General features: G+C 42.3%; 2 protein-coding genes across 3 annotated transcripts in view; both read left to right on the forward strand.

The window, feature by feature from the left end:
• The first annotated feature begins 1,013 nt into the window (after window positions 1-1,013).
• sra1 (steroid receptor RNA activator 1) lies at window positions 1,014-9,288 on the forward strand. Its single transcript, XM_024259161.2, has 6 exons — window positions 1,014-1,613; window positions 5,539-5,652; window positions 5,723-5,851; window positions 5,924-6,078; window positions 8,267-8,375; window positions 8,442-9,288. Exons 1-6 carry the CDS (start codon window positions 1,589-1,591, stop codon window positions 8,654-8,656), a joined length of 747 nt encoding a protein of 248 aa, XP_024114929.1. The 5' UTR covers window positions 1,014-1,588; the 3' UTR covers window positions 8,657-9,288.
• A 7,157-nt stretch (window positions 9,289-16,445) lies between these two features.
• Window positions 16,446-23,022, forward strand: part of camk2a (calcium/calmodulin-dependent protein kinase II alpha) — a 39,265-nt gene continuing 32,688 nt past the window's right edge. Inside the window, exons 1-3 of one of the 2 annotated variants that reach the window (XM_036211673.1) lie at window positions 16,446-16,797; window positions 17,823-17,917; window positions 20,039-20,098. In XM_036211673.1, the coding sequence (XP_036067566.1) occupies window positions 16,736-16,797; window positions 17,823-17,917; window positions 20,039-20,098 (217 nt within the window). In that variant the 5' untranslated portion in view covers window positions 16,446-16,735. The remainder of the gene's footprint in view (window positions 16,798-17,822; window positions 17,918-20,038; window positions 20,099-23,022) is intronic. The other variant, XM_024258912.2, reaches the window with a different exon arrangement.

A 23,022-nucleotide genomic window follows, 5' to 3' on the forward strand; every position in this document is an offset into this window, starting at 1 on the left:
AAAAATAATAAAAGAGAGGTTTTTGGGAAACTTTTGATCCAGCTGGATCTCAGGTGTTCTGTTCCGGTGGAATCTGTTCACAGGTGGAGGCGTTTTAGGCTACTCCTAACTGCTCGCTTCCTTGGCGGCAGGCAGGACTTTTGCAGTGAACCGCAGAGTTTCCGCAATTTTTAGGCAACGCCGGTGGTCTTTCATGTAGAAAATTCACGTCAGTCCCCATCTCAAAATGAAATATTAATTGGTTTCCTCGTTGTTGGATCTCTCATAGTAGACAGCTCTTTTCTGCTTCATCCACCACAGAACTCTGTTCTGCATTGCTGCTATCAGAGATCGGCGTTCATCTTCCGCCTTATTTATTAAAATAAAAGATTTCTTTTGTGCAAAAACTATAAATAATTTCCACATTCTCTCTTTATTCCCATGAAATGTTAATCACAGAATGTTCAAATAAGTTTATTTTAGACAGTTTTATTACGTTGATATCACAGCTGCAGCTGAGGGCGTCCGTCAGTTCCAAGGGGTTAAGAAAATAATAACAATGTAAAAGTACAACAAAACTAACAATAATAACATAAAAAAACATAAAAGTACAACTTTTGATTTCGAGATCACCGACTCCCACCCTTTAGATAAAGTAGAGCTTCTGTTGGACATCGGCAGCTCCGTCTATCCGCCATTACATCTGCCATATTAGCTGCAGCTGGACTCTTGTGGCTTTCGTAGGGCACTACAGCTGTTTTCTCATGTCTTAAACACGTTAAAACCAAAATTGCTGTGAAACTTTACAATGATGAATCAGAAAGTATTGGACTTTTAAAAAATCACCAGGTTGTTTTCATTTTAATATAGCTGTTTTCTTATTTTATTTTTATCTTTATTTTATCATTATTATTTTCTTTCTCTACTCACATCCCTCACCCGTCTGTTATTTGGACTTCTCTTTAACTGTTTTGTCCCTGAAATTGTTAATAAAGACATTAATTTAAAAGAAAAAAAGTATCTTTGTTTCCGGACATTTTACCGGAACCAGCGCGAGATCAACGAGGTAAAGCAAACACGGAAGTTCAGATGCCGTTCTACCAAAACAAAATTTATGTTAATTGACAGATGCGTTGTTCTCAGATAGAGCTGCAGCTTTTTAGTGACTTTATTTATTGTAATATTACGACAATTGATCCTTCAGGACTATCATCATCGATAGGTGATAAATATTAGTTTTCTCGGTTATTCTTCTAGTTTCCTCAAAGGAAAAAGGAAGTGTCCTTTCAGATGACAGCACTACATCTTTTGTAAAAAAAAAAAAAAAAACAATCTCCTGCACTCACACACCTCATCTATGTTCATCTGTCTAGCCTTACATTTAGAATGGAAAGGGGACAAATGAAGATGCTCTGAGGCCTAAATCTTACCGTTTTTACTTTCTAAAAGTCGGAAGAAGCACTTTTATTTTGATAGTCTGACCGGAAATGGTTGCTTGAGGGTTTGTTTGTCTTTCAACAGCCGCAAACACGTCAGCCCAGCCTGTCTTTAGCCGAGAGTAACCGATCCAAACCGAACCCTATCCGGACTTCATCCATTCTGACGCGACATGGAGGACACTTACGTTAAACCCGGTGAGTTAACCCGGGTTAAGAAGCGGGACATGTTCTCTGACCGTCTTTGATGATACTAAACCGTGTTGGCTCCGCCTACAGACCGAAGCAGACACGTCAGAGCTTTACTCGACTTTATCCACGAACATTACACCACTATCAAACTATGACGTCAGAGGAGGACCGTAGAACCAGGTCGCGTGTGAAAGACTCTGATCTCCTCGCCTCCACACCAGCGGGAGATAAAAGTCTTTCAGTTCTGTTTACAGTCTTAGGATTCAACAAACATACAAACAACAGCAAGCTACCATGAAAGCAACTTCCAAATGAAAGTGTTGGTATTTAGCTGTAAAAACCCAAACTAAAAAGAGGAAGTCAGAATCAATGCGGGCTTTCCTCTATCAGCATCTTTAAGGTTCAGAACTTTATCTTGACTAAATTAGCCTTAAAGGGTAAACAAACACTAAAATAACTATTTTTGTCTGTTGACCTCTATAAATGGGGCTTTTTAAGTGCTGTCTATTGGTTCTTGCCAATTTTTTTACAATTTAAAATAAACTTGTTTAATTCCTGAAATTATGGCCTAAAAATGTCCATGTACTGCCTCCTACAGTTTAAAACGAGGTATTACAGGTCAATTTTGTGATTGGTCAACGGACCCTTCTCACGTGACGTCACACTGTTTAGAACGGCAAAGCTGACAGCTGAACTCTGTTTAAAGCAATTTTACATAAATAATTAAAGGTAACCTAACCAACTGTTACAGAAATTTGTAAAATATTTATTTTATAAATGTCCTACCTGGTTGTATTTGTTTTCCCCTCTTAAATCGTTCACAAGTCAAACTACAAATGTCAGTAGTCTGGCTGAGAACAGCAGAGCTTTCTCTGCGATGTTTACTCTGAGAACAGTGGAGGTTGCTCCGCTACGCTGAGAAAGGCGGAGCTTTCATGCTCGCTAAACCGGCCCTTGGAAAGCTGGTTGACCGACAGATAAAGAGCGGTTGTGTGATTGGGGAGGCAGCCTGCTTGGGCCTCCTGAACTCTATGATTTTTATTTATTTTTTCTTCGGGACAAAAATGAAAAGATTCTTAAGTTAACTCAAACTAAACTCACCGTCACTGTCAACCACACCTCCTCCAATCACCCTGCCTCCTCTAGCCCCACCCCCTTTTTTGCATATTTGCATAAATCTGGGGTGAGAGTGGAGTCAGCCCCCAACTGTCCTGTTTGGTTAGCCTTTAAGCTTTGATTCTAGACAGATTCCCGGAAGGAGCTCGGAGTAGAGCCGCTTCTCCACGTCCAGAGAAGCCAGTTGAGGTGGCTCGGGCATCTGGTCCGGATGCCTCCCTGGAGAGGTGTTCCAGGCATGTCCCACTGGGTAGAGGCCCCAGGGAAGATCCAGAACACATTGGAGAGACTATGCCTCTCAGCTGGTCTGGGACCGCCTCGGGGTCTCCCCAGAGGAGCTGGAGGAAGTGGCCGGGGAGAGGAAAGTCTGGGCATCTTTCCTTAGACTGCTGCCCCCGCGACCCGGTCCGGATGAGCGGAAGAAGATTAATGGATTGAGCGATGGATGGATGCAGAAACCTGATCATTTCAGCGGGGTAGGGACAGTGCAGGACCTTAGTTGGGAACACAGGTGTTGAGTAACTCAACCCTGTATTTTATCCAGGCTCGGGACGGCACAAGGAGACCCAGATTTGAGCCCCTTCATGGCTACATAGTTAGGCAGTAGCGCAAAGGGACGTGAAAAGGACCCACTCTGGATAAAACTCATTGTACATCCTGAGAATTGAACTTTGATTTCCTGTTTGTCAGCTCTGCACTTAAGCAACAGAGATTCCAGCTGCCTGAATTTCACAGTCACAGGTCTCTGGATCTAATCTCACTTTTATTTCTAAAGTTCTCAAGAAACTGTTGCAGTGTAACTCTGTGAACATTTGAAAGGAAACAATGTTTTTTAATGGCTGTGCTGCTGTCGGACTGTTTTTTTTTTTCACATGAAAGTTTCTAACCAATCAGATTTCAGCCCTCAGGTCTTGCTAGGTTCATGAAAGTCTTCCTTACGCTCATACAGTCAGTGCTTCTGTCCTCACTGCCGGTTTTCCGCCGGCTTTCCATGACAAACAATGCTGGTTAAACCATAGCCATTTATGGATTCAACACGTTTACATTGATTCAACCAATCAGAATTTGAGTTAGAGTCTCTGTAGCTTCATGAGGGCGGAAGACGACATAACCGCCTCTGATTGGATGGTCAAAGCTCACATTACCGAAAGCTAACTTCTTCTGTATTTGTTTCAGGCTGTAGGCAGTAGCTGCGCTTGATTTTTGTTTGAATTACTCACTGTTTTGCAGTTAGCAATAGAAGAAGGTGGAGATGTTGATTTAGTTGGGGATTTATTGTGTGAATCATTCTTAAAATGGACTTTTCTGGAAAAACTGGACATCGTCAAAAAAGGCCGACCAACCCTGAAGCTAGCGACTCAGCAGAGAAAAGGATTGTCCACCACTTTCAGCCTTCCAGCATTTTTGTCTGGCAAAGGTAACAACGTCAAACGGGCCAGTATGAGAACTTCTACTCCATCACTGAACGCATCACAACTGCTCCGAACGCATCGTGTATCCAATATCATTTCCCAGACAAAAAGCAGGTTTCAAGAGCATGAGAAACTAGTGTCTATGGCCCCCATCGACCCCAGAGATTTCAGGAGCACCAGGAAAACTTCCTGCAACCATCCACAGAACTATGGAACTCTTCCATGTGTCTCAGCTGAGAACAGAGCCAGCACAGACCTAACATGCAAGATTTTGAAGGGAAATCTCCACTGATCTCCTGGACTTCCTTCATAGATGGAGTTCATTTAAATTAAAATTTTAAATTAGTTGGATTTGCTGTAAATAAAAATGCTTATTTTCAAGTTTAAGGATCAGTTGTGTTTTGAGGTTCTTTTTGCAGCTGTTATTGCAGTGGGAGGAGACTCGCAGTCTATTTAAATGATCCATTCATGATGGAATTGGTCCATAAAATATGAATATGAATGAAATATGGTGTTAGAAGCGTAAAATAGTTCATATTAATGAGGATGGCTTTAGCGGAGGAAAACTAAAGGCTCAGCTGTGAACTGCACAAGTGAACAGAAAGAACTGCAGTGGGATCAGCACAAATCCCTGAGGTATTAAGCTACGTTCACACTGCCCTCGGTGTGAACGAACTGCTTGAACATCAGTTCAAATGGTCATCTCCAGTGAAGCATAAATGTAAATGTAAGTTTATAGAGTCACAGTAGTTTTCAGTTTTATACTAGATCTTCCTAGAAACTCTCTATGTGTAAAACTCTGAGTTTCATGAAGTGACCACGATACAAGCAGAAGAAGATGGTGGAGAGCCAGAAGTCTGGAGGAAACTGAAGGAAAAAAAATGTTTTTTGGACTGAAATTGACAACATCTATTTCTGTAAGTGATTGTAATTAGACTTCTTCTTTAATCTCTCTGCATATTTATTGGTAACAAAAATAAAAACATTTTTCTTGAGTAAATGGCTCGCAATGACTCCTAATGGTTACACCACTTCACGTTAACGTGATGACACTAAAAACAGCCAAACCTGTGCCTTATAGACAAAACATCACATTATCCAAACACAAATTCAACATGAGTTTATTAAATACAATCTCTCAACAAATTACAACAATGAAACGTATTATTTGATTTTACAACTGCAGTTATGGCATAAATGTGAGCAACATAGACACATTGTACATTTCCTATAAAGACTACGGCTGAAGGAGAGCTGGAACATTGGATTTACTATTGTGTTCATGTGTTTAGAATGACAGATCTCCATAGACTATATATATATATATGCAATATGTATATATTCCAGTCAATGGTTGTAAACAAGCCCCTACATTCAGCTTCAGCTGCTGTCTGTCTTTACAGGGAACCAGGAGCGGGGCTGGAATGACCCCCCCCAGTTCTCATACGCCCTTCACATGGCCCGTGGGCCTCCGAGGAACCTCCTGAACAAGAGAGTGGCTGTTCCTGCGGATTCAGGTAGACAGACACACCTGGGAGCAGCCAGGTGACCTCTGAGCAGCAAACTTCAACTCTGGTTGCTCTGCAGGCCCTGGAGACCGTCCCGCAGCCCATCCCTCTGCCAATCCGTTGGGGCCACCCCCATGTGGTGTAGCCCAGCCCCCAGGAAGTGTAGGTCCACCCCCTAGCGGTATCGCCCCGCCCCCTTTATTATCAGGTAAGGAGTTAAGAACTCACCTCGATTGTTGTCTCAATAGAAGTCTAACTGTAGTTTTAATAACCTTCACAGCTGGACCCCCCCCTGCCGGAGTGACCACGTCTTTTCATCACCATGAACCAATTAACACTCAGGGAGACACAGGCGTCAGCCAATCAGAGCCCAGCCTGGATCTGGTGATGTCTGTACTGAAGCGAGCGCTGCAGGCCTGCAGAGCGTCTGTGACGGTGAGTCCTTCACCCCCCCCAGCCACTCTGTCGCTCTGGTGAGGCTGGGACAGGTGTCTGCAACCTGCAGCTCCGGAGCCACATGAGGCTCTTTTAGCCCTCTATTGTCTCCCTGGTTAAAGATAAAATATTTTATTTTGAAAAGTAATTATAAAGTAAAAAAGAAGTACAAAGGTAAAAAAAAAACTTTACTCATTCATAAACAGTTGAAGAACCGGATGTATTTCAAGTCAAACTGAATAAAAATGTTGATAGATTTTAGAGCACTCAGTAAGTTCTATGAGATTATAAGGCAGATTTACTACTTTTAAACAAAATCAAGGATTTTAAGTGTGCTCTATAGGCTAAAAAAGTACAGTATGGCTAAATTAATTAACTCTGATTTATTTTAGTTTGTTATATTTCCAAATTTCTCGCTGAGTTGCACCAATAAACTGTTAAAATTAAACTATTCTACTGCATTTGCTGCAATGGTGGGATCCTCTATGACACAGTGTCTTTTACTTTAAAAGGACGTCTTTCATACACACCCTTTTTTATTTTGGAAAAAGTCGATTTCCCATTATGATTTATATATCCAAAAAAAAAAGTTTCATTTAAATTTATCATAAAAGCCCATTTAAAGCCCAATGAGGCAAAATTTCTTTGTGGTTTTTGGCTATAGAAATAACATTGAATTAAATTGAATAAAAGAAACAATAACAAATAAAATTCAGTGCCTTGTATTTCTAAAGGGTGTGGTGAGACTTTTGGCTCCTGTTTGGTTTTGACGGTGAGAAATGGACCCGAATGGCTCTTGTAGTGTTAAAGGTTGCAGACCCCTGGGCTAGGAGCTCTCACTATCAGTACGTCTCAAGGAGCTCAGGGTGTGTGAATGAAAACAGCAGTCAAGGATAGACAAAAAACGATTGTATTCTACAAAATAAATTAATAAATATCAAGCACATGTAAACAAGACAGGGGTGTAAAAGGCTGGATGGGGACGATGAAGTGGTCTGTTAGAGTTCTTGAAGTCTGGTGATGTCAGGGGAACCCGTTGGGGTTACTGCAGATGCTGGAATGGTTTTTACCTGTTCAGGTTGGGTCGCTCGCCATCCAATGTGAGTTTCAGACAAATACAACACAACAAAAAACCTGAGCTAGAAAGGGTCAGAAAAGTCAAGATCACAATAAACACATGAAAAAGGGAAAAACCAAATCAAAAATCCAATCACATTAAAGTTCTAAATTCAAGTCAAATTCATCAAGTTTAGGTGAAGTTGGTAATAAGCAAAGTGCATCTTTATGTTTTCAAATTCAACATTACCCATTTGCATCTTCATTTGTCTTCACGTTCAGTCAATTGTATTAAAAGAGCAATTAATCAGAAAACAATAATCTGTTATCTAAATCAAATAGATTGATGCTTGTAAACAGGTTACATTAATTCAAAACATATGACCGTTTTAGCATCATAAAACACAACAAAAACTGTCCGAAAGGACAACTACTCAAAATAACACTTTGTCTCAAATGTGGCTGTGAAAACATACAAAAGAAAGACCTGAATAATAAATAAAAGCATATGAGAAACTACCAGAGCTTAGCAGTAAAGAACGAATGCCTCATCACGGTTACAGACAGACGTGGACGCAAGACTCCCCGATCAAAGTTTGGTGTCCGGTGCAGATGAAGCTCTGCAGACCCATATGAATGGACTAAAAGTTGGGGATGTTTGTTCATTTCAGTCAGGCTTTTGCCCACATTATAGCCCTGAACCCAGATCAACATCACCATCTCCTCTAAGCAGTTTCATCTCATCATCTATGCTGCCTTTGAGACCATCTCTGACACCATTGTCCTGCATCGCCTCTCCTCTTTTGGTATCTCCACTCTCACGCCCCAAACCCTTCCAAACACACCCTTCTCTGGTCACATCAGGTGTTCCCCAAGGCCCTGTCTTTTGCCCTCTTCTATTCTCTGTCTAACCTCTACAGTTTGGTTGCATTTATTTGTAAATTTGCTGCTAGTTTCATTGTCAAGGTTAACAATCATTTTTGTAGCAAACCAAAGTTTTCCTCCAACTTTCAGTTCGAGCACTTGTAAATCAGTTTGACTTCATGTCCAATTCTCTTATATCCAGCTAATGTAAAACAGAAAGTCTGCCCTTTCAAAGGTGTGTTTCTGACTGTGACTCACCTGTCTGTAGGATTACGTCTGTAATGAAATGGAGAAGAGGCTCCGCCTCCTAGAAGACAGCTGGAGGTCAGAAAAGCTCAGTTTCCCCGTGAAGAGGCGCATGGAGGTCCTGACACGAGGTAACCTGTCTCACTGCGAGTGTCGGTCTTACTGTGCCCCTGTCTGACCTCCTGTCTGTCTCTCAGAGTTGCAGATGGGGAACTGGAGTTCAGCGGATGAGGTCCATCGCTCTCTGATGGTTGATCATGTGACTGAGGTCAGCCAGTGGATGGTCGGTGTCAAACGACTCATTGCAGAGACCCAGAATCTGAGTCCTGAACTCCTTGATACACTAAAGAACCCAACAGAACCAAACCAGGACTCTGAAGAACCAGCACCAGATCCAGCTCCCCTCTCCTGACTTTCCTTCTGCAAACAATGACTTTGAGTCCAAACCAAATCTGCAATCTGGTCTCTGGAAGATTCTGTGCTCTACAGTTTCCGCTGGGGATCAGATTGTTGACACTCCGATGCCTTACTTCTGTGTTTTGACTAAAGCTCACACTCTGGGCTCCTCCCCCCAGAGACTGAGCTCCTCCCACCAGAGTCCAGGCTCTTCCCACCAGAGTCTGGGCTCCTCCCCTCCAGAGTCTAGGCTCCTCTCACCAGCCTGTGGCCACCTCCCACCAGATTCTGGGCTCCTCCCTCTAGATTATAGGCTCCTCCCACCAGATTCTGGGCTCCTCCCACTAGAGTTTGGGCTCCTCCCTCCAGAATCTAGGCTCCTCCCTCCAGAAATGTGTAACTGGGCCTGAGGAACCCTGGATGATAGCTGCAGTCCAGATCAGAGCTCACAGTCTGATGTTGAGCTTAATGGACTTCACAGCCTCTGGAATCCTTGATTGAGATTTTGGATTCTGGAGCCTTAGTTGTGGACATAATGACTGTTCCTGGAACAAAAGATCTATGGTAGTTAAAAGCTGCTGAGGGGTTCATCATCTGAAGGTTTGGTTGTTTCCATGCTTGTGTTCAATAAAACAAACTGAAGCAGGACAATGTGTGGTCTGACTCCTGTGAAACCAGAACTCTGGGACCTGCTGTAATGACTGCTGGTTCCTGAGACTTCAGTTTCATTTTCTCTTGGGGAGATGGTGTACCTGTAGGACATAATAAACCTGTTTGCTCAGTAGTAAAGTTAGGATTGCTCAGCAGGTCTTCACCACCTCCCCCCTTTGGAGATCAGCCAAAAGGGCGTATCAAGCTGGTCGAAGAATCTAAGGCAGGGGTGTCAAACTCAATCGCACAAGGGGCCAAAATCCAAAACACACCTTAGGTCACGGGCCGAACAGGATAAACATTTATTGAACACTCTAAAACTACATTTTTTAAACTCGAAAATCTTAACTTTAATATAATCATGAACTAGATATATAGCATTACCTGCGATAATGCTAGTGTGAATGCTGTAAACTGAATTTGGCTGGTGAAGATGCTGAAATTGATAGCTGAAAAGGCTGAAGCTGATTGCCAGCTAAAATATCAGCTAAATGCCAAATTAGCCTAAAAAACAAACAAAAAACGTTTTTTTTTTAGCTAGTATGAAGTAAAAAAAATAGACAAACTTCAAAATAGCCTAAGCAGCTGGTGTGTAAATATTAACTAACTCCTAAACATCCCCAAACTAAGAAAAAAACAAATTAGCCAAAATAGCTAGCATGTAGCTGAAATATTAGCTGAACTCCAAAATGGACTCAAAAAATCTTTACCAAAATAGTCCAAAAAGCGAGCAGAATGTCAATTTTTAAAACTTTAAAACTATACCTTTTTAACATAAATATGAATAATAAAAAAGCAGGAATATTATTCCTGAATAAATCAAATAACTTTCATTATTTTACTCTCCATAAAAATATATTTTAGCGAAATTATACAAGTTAGAAATAAGTGCAAGATAACATCAGGTCATTAATAACAATAAAATAAAATGATCCGGCCCTCCGGATAGAATTATCCGGAGGATCCGGCCCCCGGGCCTTGACTTTGACACATGCTATCTAAGGTAAATTAATTCTTCACAGGCAGCATTTCTGTCCATGCCTTCAGTCTGGAAGGGAAGTGTAAATGCTTGACTCAAAAAGATGGAGGAGTTGATGTTACTCATTAGGAACTGTGTTTCCGGGAGAGCAGTCTGCTTATCTTCACAGAGACCCTAAGCTGTCATCTACTGGATAAATATGTTTTGCTAGCAAGGATCTAGTTCCTCACTCTTTTTCCCTCTGCAAAAAGCCTTCAGCTGCTCCTAACTGCTGCAGCCAGTTTGAATGAAAACTGGAAGAAGAAATTATTCTTCACCTTCTCTTCATTGCTTTCTGTTTCAAGCAGCAAATATTTCTAAATTCTTAGATGACATAAAAGAACAAGAAAGCATTCTAAAAGAAAGAGCTTAAAACAGAAAATCTCTCTAAAAGAGTTCGTTGTTGATTTTTTTTTTAAACAAAACACTTTTCAGCAAAGAATTCGAATCCTGCCTTGGTTTTTTTCCTCGTGGAGTTAGCATGTTCTCCTCATGTTTATGGGTTTTTTCTCAGGCTCCTCCCACAGTCCAAAATCATGGTTCATAGGTTAGTTGGGGATTTTTACCACGGTCAGACATGCACAAAGTCCGGCCTGTGGGGCTAAAGTGTCCCAGCAGGGCCGGCCCTGAGCACAGGTGAGCTAGGCAACTGCCTAGGGTCCCACCTGGTTGGAGGGGGTGGGGGGTGTTGCAGTCATTATATATTATTTATTTTTCATTTTTTTTTGTTAAACAGTTTGACGCACCACGTGCAGCGCCCCTCCCTTCCTGATGCTGCTGCTGCTGCTGTCTGGGGCGCACCACTGTCGGTGCTTCTTTAAGACTTTAAGGATTATAAAAAAGGAACAGGAGGAAACACCGGATCAAAGCAGAGTCCCAGGGGTTGGATCCGGCACTCCAGGTAATTCTGACAAAATATATTTTTGTAATATATATGATATAATGTATTTTTATGGAGAGTAAAAAATTGAAAGTTATCAGAATTAGAATCAGAATCAGCTTCATTGGCCAAGTACAGGATATATATACAAGGAATTTGGTTCCAGTGACCTGTGCTCTTATGCAAAAAAAGTAAAAAAATAATATAATAAGATAAAAAAATAAAAATATGAATATATATATATATATATACATCTGGAAAAAAAGGGGTGATAAAGATATATACAACAGTGTTCCGGTGTAACAGTTCCCATGTTGTGTTCTGTACTGGTCAAGAGTTCATCAGAGTGACGGCTCGAGGGAAGAAGCTGTCTTTGTGGCGAGTGGTTTTTGTGCATAAAGTCCTGAACCTCCGTCCTGAGGGGAGGAGACTGAAAAGACTGACCTGGATGTGAAGGGTCTGTTGTGATTCTTCCAGCTCTCTTCCTGACCCTGGACCGGTACAGGTCCTGAATGGAGGGAAGGTCGGAGCCAATAATCCTCTCAGCAGACCTGATGGTTCTCTGTAGTCTGTCTCTGGTTGCAGATCCGAACCAGACTGTGATGGATGTGGTCAGGACAGACTGGATTATTGCTGTGTAAAAGTTAATCAGCAGCTCCTGAGGCAGGTTGAACTTCTTGAGTTACAAGAAGTACAGCCTCTGCTGGGCCTTATTCCTGAGTGTGTTGATGTGTTGGGTCCATTTGAGGTCCCGTGAGATGGTGGACCCTAGGAACCTGTAGGAGTCTGTTGGGGGGACCGATCTGCTAAGAATTATGAGTGGAGGGGGTGGGAGTGGAGGGTTCTTCCTGAAGTCTACTGTCATCTCCACAGTCTTTTCTGGGTTCAGCTCCAGATGGTTCTGGCTGCACCAGACAGGCAGCCGCTCCACTTCTCCTCTGTATGCGGACTCATCACCGTCCCGGATGAGTCCAATGACTGTGGTGTCGTCTGCAAACTTCAGAAGCTTCACTGAGGGGGCTCCTGAGGCACAGTCATTGATGTAGAGCGAGAAGAGCAGTGGGGAAAGAACACACCCCTGGGGGGCGCCAGTGTTCAGAGTCCGGGTGCTGGATGTGATGTGACCCAGCTTCACCTGCTGCCTCCTGTCAGTCAGGAAGCTGGTGATCCACTGACAGGTGGAGGGAGGCACAGTGAGCTGTGTCAGTTTAAGATGGAGGAGCTCAGGGACGATGGTATTAAAGGCGGAGCTAAAGTCCACAAACAGGATCCGTGCAGAGGTCCCTGCGGAGTCAAGATGGTGCAGGATGTAGTGAAGAGCCATGTTGACCGCATCATCCGCTGACCTGTTTGCTCTGTAGACAAACTGCAGGGGTCTAGCAGAGGGTCAGTGATGTCCTTCAGGTGGCCCAGTACCAGGCGCTCAAAGGATTTCATGACCACGGAGGTCAAGATGGTCAAGATGATTCATTCTGGAATTATATTCCTGCCTTTTTATTATTTACAAAGTTTTAAAGTTATAAAAATGGCATTCTGCCAGCTTTTTGGACTATTTTGGTATTTACAAAAATTTTTTAGAATCTTCGGCGGCCAAATTCAGCTTCCAGCATTCACACTACCATTATCCCAGGTAATGCTTTATATCTAGTTCATAATTATGTTAAAAAGTTACAGTTTTAAAGTTATAAAAATGTAGTGTTAGTGTGTTTAATAAATGTTTTTTTTTTCTTTTTCGGCCCGTGACCAAAGGTATGTTTTAGATTTTGACCCCCTGTGTGATTGAGTTTGACACTCCTGATGTAGAGAAACAAAAAGTCTTCCATTACAAAAAAAAAAAAAAAAAAAAATCATCGAATAATTAATTTTCTTTTGATGTTCTTAGAAGGGTTGAAAGAATGCTGCTGATTGGTCGGCCCTCACACATTTACACCTCAGTAAAACTGGTCCCTTATCTAAAAGTTTGAACACCCCAGATCTAAACCATCCGTGGATGTGAATGTGAGAGTGTGTGGTTGTTTGTCTTTGGACTTGGAAATGAAGAGGTTGTACCCCTCCTTTGCCCGTCAATAGATTGGTCGGCCTCAGTGACAGATTGGCCCCCAAAAGGGAAGAAAATTACAAACTGTCATGTTTCACTACATGACCGTCTATGATGAGCAGTTCTGAACAAAGAGTATCCAAACAGCAGCAGGCAAGCCCCCACCTTTGCTCCAGAATGAAACAAACACTAGAATGTTAAAAAACAAACGGTACAATTCCTTCAAAGCCCACTGGAGGCCGCTCTGATGTCAGAAGGGAGAAAATCTTTATTGAGTTTAATATTTTCGTGCCTTATAGATATTTCTGGGTCCTGAAGCTATTTTGGTGGAGAGGGGAAGGGGTGAGGGGGTCAAATTTTAGATTTTAAAAATGCAAATATTTAGACACATAATTTGACCCTCAAAAGGTTAAAAGTCTACTTTGTCCTGCCCAACATGTCAATGAAGAGATTCTGATCATTTTACTCATCCCACTGATGTGTGTGCGTAGTTCTTCATGTGTAACTCATACAATACATTTTGTAGATAACTTTGTGTACTTGCAATTGTGTGCTCATATGAACAGAAATTAAGTTCCTTTCACTGGAACTAAAGGGCCAAGCCCAACTCCTGAAAGACAAGCCCACACCATCATTCCTCCTCCACCAAATCAGTCTGAAATGTCCCGTTCTCCTGCAGCCTCCAAACCCAGACTGGTCCTTCAGATCTCCAGATGGAAAAGTGTGACTCCTCCCTCCAGAGAAGGCATCTCCATGTCATTCACCTGTGGCCATGAGGGATTCTGATCATTTGGGGAGGTCAGCTAATACTTTTGGTAATGTAGTGTATCTTGTTGTGACTTAAAAGAGTAAATTCAGTTCAATTCATTTTTATTTATACAGTCCAATATCACAAACAATTGCCTTATTGGGCTTCAGTGAACAAAAGCAGAAAGTCAGTCATAAAGTATAAACAACAGCTGATTGTTAAACTAAACTAAAAAGACTAAATAAAACTGGTTATCCCTTCCCTTAGACCACGGGTCGGCCACCTTTAACAGTAAAAGAGCCAAAAGAGGCTCGATTTCTACTGATCAAAAACTAGAAGCCGCAAAGTTTTACTTTAGCCTTTAAGAATTTTGGATTTTTTATTCTTGACCTTCTTTTTTTATAATAAATATGAATTATGTCTATTCTTTGGCATGAACAGAAGCAAAAATACAAAAAGAACCTAAATCTCTCAAAATGTGATATATATATATATATATATATATATGTATATATATATATATTTACAATTTTCTTACATTTGACAAAAGCCCAAATAACTTCTTTTCAAAATAAATGATGTTTTGTGTCAAACAGGATCATCTCAGTGCAGCTCTGAGCAGCTAGTAACCAATGTTGTGCAGCATTAGATAATATGTGCTTTTAACTAATAAAAGATCAAACTTTTTTAAAAAGTTTTGCTTTACATATAAATCTGTTCATTCTGGAGGTAGAGTTGAACAAACAAGACGTCTTCAGGTCAACAGGATGTAAAAACCTACATAGTTTACATCTATGTGAACCTCAGACATCAAGTTATACTTTTAACAAATCCAAATTAAATAATTAAGTAATCTTTTTTTTTTAAATTGGTATTTTCTTTTTCTTTCTTTTTTTTTGTTCTTTTCCCCTCTCTGTCCTCAGCAGTCTTACACTGCTGGGTTTTGTTATTTTAGTTTAGATCTTGGTAGTCTTAGTTTTCAGGCTTTGTTTATTTGTTTTCTTTAGATAGCTTTGGTTAGACAGTCATTATCAGGAGCTGCTGACTCAGACGGTCGACATGTCTGGGTCAGCAGTCTCCATGACTTACTTTATGTTTGGTCAAGGATCCAACATGGAGAGATAAAAGAGACACATGTGGAGCTGGAGCCGCAGGTTGCAGACTCCTGACTTAGACCCTCCTTCTCAGTGAGGAAAAACTCCTAAAAAAAAACCTGATTCCAGGAAAAAAGAAAGAAAAAGCTTCAGGGATGTCCACATGAAGGAGGGATCCTGCCCCAGGATGGACAGGCGATTTACTAGGACTCTTAAAGAGGAATTAGCTATTCTAACTCTACAACTACATGTTTAAAAGAGTTCATTCAGATAGGACTGGGGGACGGGTGAGGGCGAGGTGCACAGCCAAGACGAGCCAGAGGTGAGGTTCACGGCCAAGAACAGGAGCATCGATAATCCACCTGGAATCTGAAATCTCTCGGAAGGGGAGTGGGAAAGAGGGACAACACGTGAATCACACTGCACCAAACAGAAGCATAGATAAAATCAAAAATCCTTAGCATATCTCTAATAATCTAAAAAAAAAAAAAAATACAACCCTTCATTTGATCATTTACAAATGCTAAACATTTAAAATATTCTATATTATATCAATTTAGAAGATTTTAGGGACGTCCAAAGTCAGTCCTCGAGGGCCGTCATCCTACATGTTTTCATCCATCCTGCCATTGAAGCTCCTTATTGATCAAACATTCCTGGTCCAGGTAATCAGCAGCAGATGAATCAGGATTTCTGGGAAACCAGCAGGAGGCCGGACCTCGAGGACTGACTTTGGACACCCCTGTTCTCCTGCTAGCCAGATGTAGCAGTAAAAGCTACTGCAGGTGTTTTAAAATCTCACACACCTTTAAATATGTCTTTAAAATGCTTCTAAACTACAGAACATGTCTTACTGTTTCTAAATTACCTCTGAGAAAGTGTTAAAACCTTATTATTTACATGAAAGTATTATAAAGAACATTTTCTAGCTCTAAGTCTGAAAGAGCTCATAAATATTGTATATAGCAGTACTTTCTCTGTTGTCTTTACAGTACTTCATTTTTGGTACTAAGACAACACTTATTTTGTGCTTTTGTAGTATTATTGTAGTCCTATGATTTAGTTCAGGTGTAGTATCTTTTTTTGAGCTCATTGTCGTAATGCTTTGATAATGCTGTAGTACATCCTTTGCACCTGCTAGAGTACTGTTGTAGTACTTCTATAGCCAATACCGTTTCTTTGTGGTACTTTTTCTACTTGTTGTAGTACAACCCTAGAGGTACTATTTAGGTACTTCTTTTTTAGTATTTTTGCTGTACTCTGTGTTGTACTGCTGTAGTATTGCAATCGGTGGTACCCCTTGTTTCTCTGAGGATAGTTTCCATGGTGACGCCCGTGTGTGTGTGTGAGTGTGTGTGTGCGTGCGTGTGGAGGGCTGTGATTGGCCGGGTGGGCTGTGGGCGGGCGGGTTGAGCCTCCGAAAGCGTCTCTCTCAGACTCAGAGCAGCAGATCGCCTCACAGAGACGGAGAAACGACACTCTTTCTCACAGATCTCTCCACATCCCTTCATCCTCCTCCTCCTCCTCCTCCTCCTCTCCACAGCCAAACTCCTTCCTTTCTGCGACTGGCACTCAGCTCTTGGCCTTCATCCTTATCTTCTTCACCATCATCCTTCTCAGAGGAAGAAGACAGGAAGCCCCCTGACCCTCACCCTGCCAGGTCGCCATGGCAACGGTTATCTGCACTCGCTTCACTGAGGAGTATCAGCTGTACGAGGAGCTGGGAAAGTGAGTATGGCTTTGGTGGTCCTCGTCTGGAGCGCTGCGTCAGACCTCAGTTTCCGTCTGAGGGGATTGATCCACAGATGTGTTTGTGATGGTATGAAAACAGCTTCAGAAGACACAGAACGTGTTGAAGTTACGACTCTCTCATGTTTGCTTCTGCATAAATGAAGCTTTTGTGGACTTGAACGAATAACCAATAAAAGATTGGCGTGAGGACAGCTTCCGCGCTCTGCTTGTACAAAGATTCGTTCATGCGTGTCTGTTTTATCACATTTCAAAGTTGTGATTTTGTCGTCCAAACTTCTGGTGATCGTACACCTCTGCAGCTCTGAGTTCCACCTGTGCGGAGGACCGTCGCTCCTCACAAACTCTTGATCCTTCATCCATACTCCCACGTCTCTGAGCATCCCCCGGCTCTGCTCCTGCGCCGAGGCTCGGACCTCCAGAACCCTTTGCTGAGCTCACTGCCGTCTGCAGGTTATTGACAGCAGGTGATCGGTGATCAGGATGGACGGATGGAGGAGTGCAGTACCTCTCTGACCCCGGCCCACTCAACACCCACCCACACACAGACACACAATGGCAGGTCTCTTACATAATGTGAAGGTGGGTGGCAGAATGCAGCTTTCAGAAGAAACAGAATCTGCAGCGTCTCCTCAGCAGCAGCTCATTCTCAGTTTTTATCAGTCGGGGTTTCTGATCGGCTCATTTATCAGGACCAGGAAGTTTCAGACTGAAGCATCAAATATCAGTGTGATGAGGAGAGAAGCACAAACCTGCTCCTTTTCTTCTGAAAGTTGGTCCGCCTGGTGATCCGCCGCCCCTCTGGTCTGCATCTCGCCTCCCATCATGCACCTGTTCTGTTGCAGATCAACCCGTCCACCCTCTGACCCACCAACACTGATTGTTACTCTGGTCTCCAGAGCTGAAATATTTGACCTCAACTGCAAAAGTAGGAAGTAGAGTCTCCCTGGGCAAAAGATGTCAGAGCAGACCATACTGACTGGTTCCTCCTTCTGTGTTTCCAGGGGAGCGTTTTCAGTGGTGCGCCGTTGCGTGAAGGTTGTGACGGGTCAGGAGTACGCCGCCAAGATCATCAACACCAAGAAGTTGTCTGCCAGAGGTGATAACCAGACAACATGTCGTGTCTTCACACACCTGGCTTTCAGTTCCACATTGAGTTGATGTTTGATGCTGTGAAATACCACATTCAAGCACCACACAGCTGCACGATACTCTTACTGTAGCTGGAGCTGACGTAGCACGCCATCACTGAAGAGTTTGTGGCGCAGCTGAGTCTGTCCTGGGGAGATGTCCAAGCTCAGGGCCCTCCAACAGCAACGCTGAGTGACTGAGGGTTTGAGAAACCATTGATAACCTTCAGACCATCGCAGCCACTAAACAGTCAGACTGAGAGGCTGACCCGGTGGTCTGCACCCTTCAACACTCAGAGAGTCATTCAGGTACATTCCTTACTGACTACAATCCAGAAGGAGCCACAAACTCTCCTTTCAGAAAAATAAGACACTAATTATTTTGGTATATTAGGATTTTTTATTATAACTTAAACATAAATATAAAGAAAAATAGTTTATAACTTTTGTTGACTTTTGTTGGAGGTTTGGATGACATCCTTTCAAAATAAAAGACATTTGTACCATATTTGAGGATCTTAATGCAGGTTGTTTCATGTCAGCAGTGAATAAAAAAAAAAAAAAAAAAAACACCTTTTGTTTTACCATCGTTGGTATATCACAAATTTACAAATCAAAACTAAGTAACCCATACTGTGTTTTTTAGAACATGAGGAACACTTAAAATCCTTTAATTTTTCAACAGTAGGAAATTTGCCTTAAAATCTGATGTTCCTTCAGTATGAATTCTTTCCGTACGTTAATCTCCAACAGATTTTTGGAGGTAAATGGCTCTGAAAAATACGGCAACATTGCGACTTTGATGAAGCTGCATCACTATTTTCACTTAAAATAGAAAATCCTTTGTGGCTCTGGAGCCGCAGGTTGCAGACCTCAGGGATAACCACTTACCTGCTGCAATCTGATCACAGGCACGCTGCAGAAACAGCTGCAATGTTGTGGGCAGTTTGCTTGAAATTTCTCTGTTCCAAAACAGCACCACCTGTTGGCAGAAACTATCATGACATGGGCATGAACAAGACTCACTCCAGTCACCTTCTGGTCCAGTTTCAAACTGTTCCCAGTTGTATTTTAATCATGATTATACTGTTTTTGGCCAAAATATAAAAAAAGTGTATAGTATTTTAATTGTAGTGGGTCATTAAAGAAATATATTTAAAAATATTTATAAAATTGAAAATGGAAAAAGATGGTAAGAAAACATAACTGACCCAATTTAATTCCAAGTATGTCATAAGAAATAAGAATCTTTAATAACTGATCAAAAGTGCAGCTGAAAGTTTCAGGTCGATCTCTGATGTTTCCGGACTTTGAGGAAAATACCCAGATTCTGCGTTCAGGTAAATCGGGACTGCATCTGCGCTTCTCTGAAACAGGTTAAAACTGGAGCCTGTTTGCAAGAAACCTGACCAAACCCCCCCACTCCACTCCACCCCCCTGCCAAAACACACACACACGCGTGCGCGCGCACACACCCCTCCCACGCAGTCGGACATGGAGAGGAAACTGAGAGAAATAGAGAAGCTGTAAATCTTTCTCTGTGAATTTTTCTGTCACATCACTATTCTGGTTTTCAGATTTTCTCTGGTTGCCGAGCAACAAACTGCAAAGTTTACAAAGAATGTGTGTGTGAGAGAGAGATTTAGTATGTGCGTGTGTTCATGTGTGTGTGTGTTCATATTTGTGTGTTTGTGTGTGTGTGTGTGAGTGTGCACATCTGTATTCATCTTCACGTGTTGTGTGTGTGTGTTAATGCAATTCTTCTCCACATGTGTGTTTATTAGTGTGAGTTTAATGTGTGCATGTGTGCTAGTTAATGTGCGTGTTTCTGAGCACCTTTTCTCGGTTAGACGTGCTCCTCCACGGATCAGGAAACTGGTCAGGCTGTGGTGACCGAACAGAGTCACAGATCCAGACCAGGTTTCAGCTGAAGCCAAGCTCCCACAAACTCCTGCAGATGGATAACCTCAGCTGAAGCCCCGTTCTCGTCTGTAGACGTGTTCTGGAAGTAGGCGGACTGGATCGTGTGGAGGTACCAGCAACTGGTCAATCATACTGGTCGATAACGGTTCTTTCTTGTGTGTTGTCAGATCATCAGAAGTTGGACCGGGAGGCCCGAATCTGTCGACTTCTGAAACACCCAAACATCGGTAAGAAGCAGTGTCTGCTTGAAGCTCGTCTTCAGCCAGTTGTGTTTTTCAGTTGATGCTACCAGCATCATTAGGAATTCTACCGAGCGCTCAGGAGTTGTTTGGAAAAAGCTCTCTCGTAAATGTATACAGCAAAGCCAAGGCTGGCACAGAAACATGCAGAGATACTTCAACAGCACGACCGGGTTCTGGTCGCTGGCTCCTGGTGCTTCCCACTGTGGAGGCAGAGTCTCCGCCACGGCATCTTAGGGGGCGGGGCCAGCAGTGTCCTGGTGGTTCCAGTGAGCCTGTTGTAGTGAGAAGAATCTCTGGAGTTTGTAGCAATGTCAGAGTCCAGGGATTATGCAACATTTGAGCTGAGAGGCCCACATTCCTGAGTGTGAGGTTCTGGTTCTGCCCCTTATTCTTCTGCAATGCATTTTCCACAGTCACCTTGGTTACAAGTATTTGTTTTGTTTTGCTGTTCCTTACTCTAGTTTAGGACCTCCGTCTCTTTCCTCTGGTATGGGCATACATTCTCATTCTTGCCCCGTCTGGTATTCCCCATAGGGCTGGTGACAAATGAGGACTGAGAAAACACAACCCACGATACAAGACTTAACACTGTACCCAAAATAGTTTAAAACAATGGTAAAGCCCCCTCTTCCAAAAAACAAAAGAGCAAATAGATGTCAAAAACAGGCAGACAGCTGGTTCCTCCTGCAGCAGGTTTATTAATTCAGACAGGAACTAAGAACAGCTAAAAGTCCACAAAGCTAAATCAGGGTCAGACAGGCAGAGATCAATCACAAGAATGGGATCATCCAAGAGGAGACTAGAGGTGTTAGAGTCTGGGTGAGGGTCAGGGCAGGCAGCAAGCAATCAGAGATAAATCAGGATCAGAAACAGGAGATCAGGTAGAAACTCTCAGTAATGCAGGCGGTGTGACACAAACAATACTTCACTCTGAGTGAAGCTCTGTGCTTAAGTGTCCTGTGGGGGATTGTCATTGAGAGACACCTGAGCAGCATCCAGGAGCTGTTCGCTGGGGTTGCTGGGAGATGTAGTGCAGTCAGTTCTGTGGAGACGGCTCTCGCTGGTGACCAGATTGGGAGACAGTGCGCTGACCCCTGACAGAAGTATTTGGGATTTAAAAAAATATTATTACTGTAAATCCAGGCCCACATTTATTCCTCTGTCTGTGCTGGATCGGGCCAGAGGACTTCATCCACATGACAGGCAATGGTCTCCCCAGCCAGACAACCGGGGAGACAACAGGATTTTGTGTGTCTGATCTGATCCAGCCTTTACAGGACTCAACGGGAATGTCCTCACAAACCATGCAGCCGGTTTTCCCCAGTGTACAGTTGTCTCTCGTTCACGATCCAACACCAAGCAGAAAAAAAAGTCTTGAGTTGGGTTAAAGAATGGAGAACAGGGTGAAAGGAAAACTGTAACAGTGGCCTGGATCTCATCAGAAATTCGTCCCTTTTCTGAGTCCAAAGTTTTGGTTTATGTTAGAGTCTTTGTTCAGATCTTGGTCTGGGTCTTGGTGCGGGTTCAGGTCTTGCCTTGCTGTTATCCATCTTTGATGGGCCACACAGATGGTTCTAGAGCTGTAGAGTTGATTTGCAGCGTCTTCATTTTTGATCAGTTGTGTTTTGATGATGATAGTTGTGTTGTGTTTGTATCTCATGTGTTGTAAATGCCAAAGTGAGAATCTGTCACAGTAGACTCAGAGATTTGAAATTTATTTTTAGGTTTAGACCACGGTGATGTTTTTGAGAAAAGATTAAAAGCAGCTGATTGGCTGGTTTGGAGAATGACACTGTGTTTTAGCAATTGAGAAAAACTAATAGGCAAAACATAGAGTATGTGCATGTTGTTTTACCAACACACTCTCAGTAAAATGCGTACATATTCCACGACTTTGCACTCTGAAATACCGTGTATAATATACGCCAAACACGCTTTTTGCGTGCATATGATACGCAATGGTAGAGAATGGGTTGAGATGGCCTGCAATATACACGACTTTTTAGGTTTGGTTTTGATCACGTGGTCAGAAATCCTCCGGCTCTTTTCTAAATGACGTCATTCCTGGTTAAGGTTAGGATTACGGGTTAGGGTTAGAAAAGCAAATTGTTCGTTTGTGGGACTGTCTGTGATGCTCACGCCTCCACCAGGGGACGTGTCAATCGTGGAAAACACACTTAACACGTTTAGGACCGCGCGTATTATATGCACGTAAAAACCGGTTTTGGCGTATATTATACACAGTATTTCCCAAATCGTGGAATATGTACGTATTTTACTGAGACTGGGTTGTTTTTTACAGAAGTTTCATTGTTGAAGTGTGCACAAAACGGTGTTGTGAGGTATTTAACTCTTTTCATTTTTGTTTTACATTTTGTGGTGTCCTTTTCTACCTTTCCTTCAGATGAAGGGAGTGTTTCTCTGTCATTCTCTTCCCTAAATGTTCTTCTCTGTGCTTCATGTTTTCTCTGGAGCTATAATCCGTCCTTTGTCTGGAGATGAAGAGATATTAAGCTCAAGTTTCAACACAGGAGTTTGTAACAAATTCACCTTGAATGTTCAAAGAGTAGATTGCCACCCCTTAGGTCACATGTGTCAAAGTCAAGGCCCGGGGGCCAGATCCGGCCCTCCAGATAACTCTATCTGGCCCTCCAGATCAGTTTATTTTATTGTCTTTAATGCCCCGATGTTATCTCATCGTGACTATCTTTGTTAGTCATAATTATGTTAAAAAGTTACAGTTTTGAAAGTTTAAAAAATTGTCATTCTGCTAGCTTTATGGACTGTTTTAGCATTTACTAAGATTTTTTAGGCTATTTTGGATTTTAGCTAATATTTCAGCTACACAAGCTAGCAGAATGCCAATTTTTAAAACCGGAACTTTTTAAGATAATTATGAACAGTGTTGG

Source organism: Oryzias melastigma, linkage group LG4 (assembly GCF_002922805.2).
Source record: "Oryzias melastigma strain HK-1 linkage group LG4, ASM292280v2, whole genome shotgun sequence".
NCBI classification, from domain to species: Eukaryota; Metazoa; Chordata; class Actinopteri; order Beloniformes; family Adrianichthyidae; genus Oryzias; species Oryzias melastigma.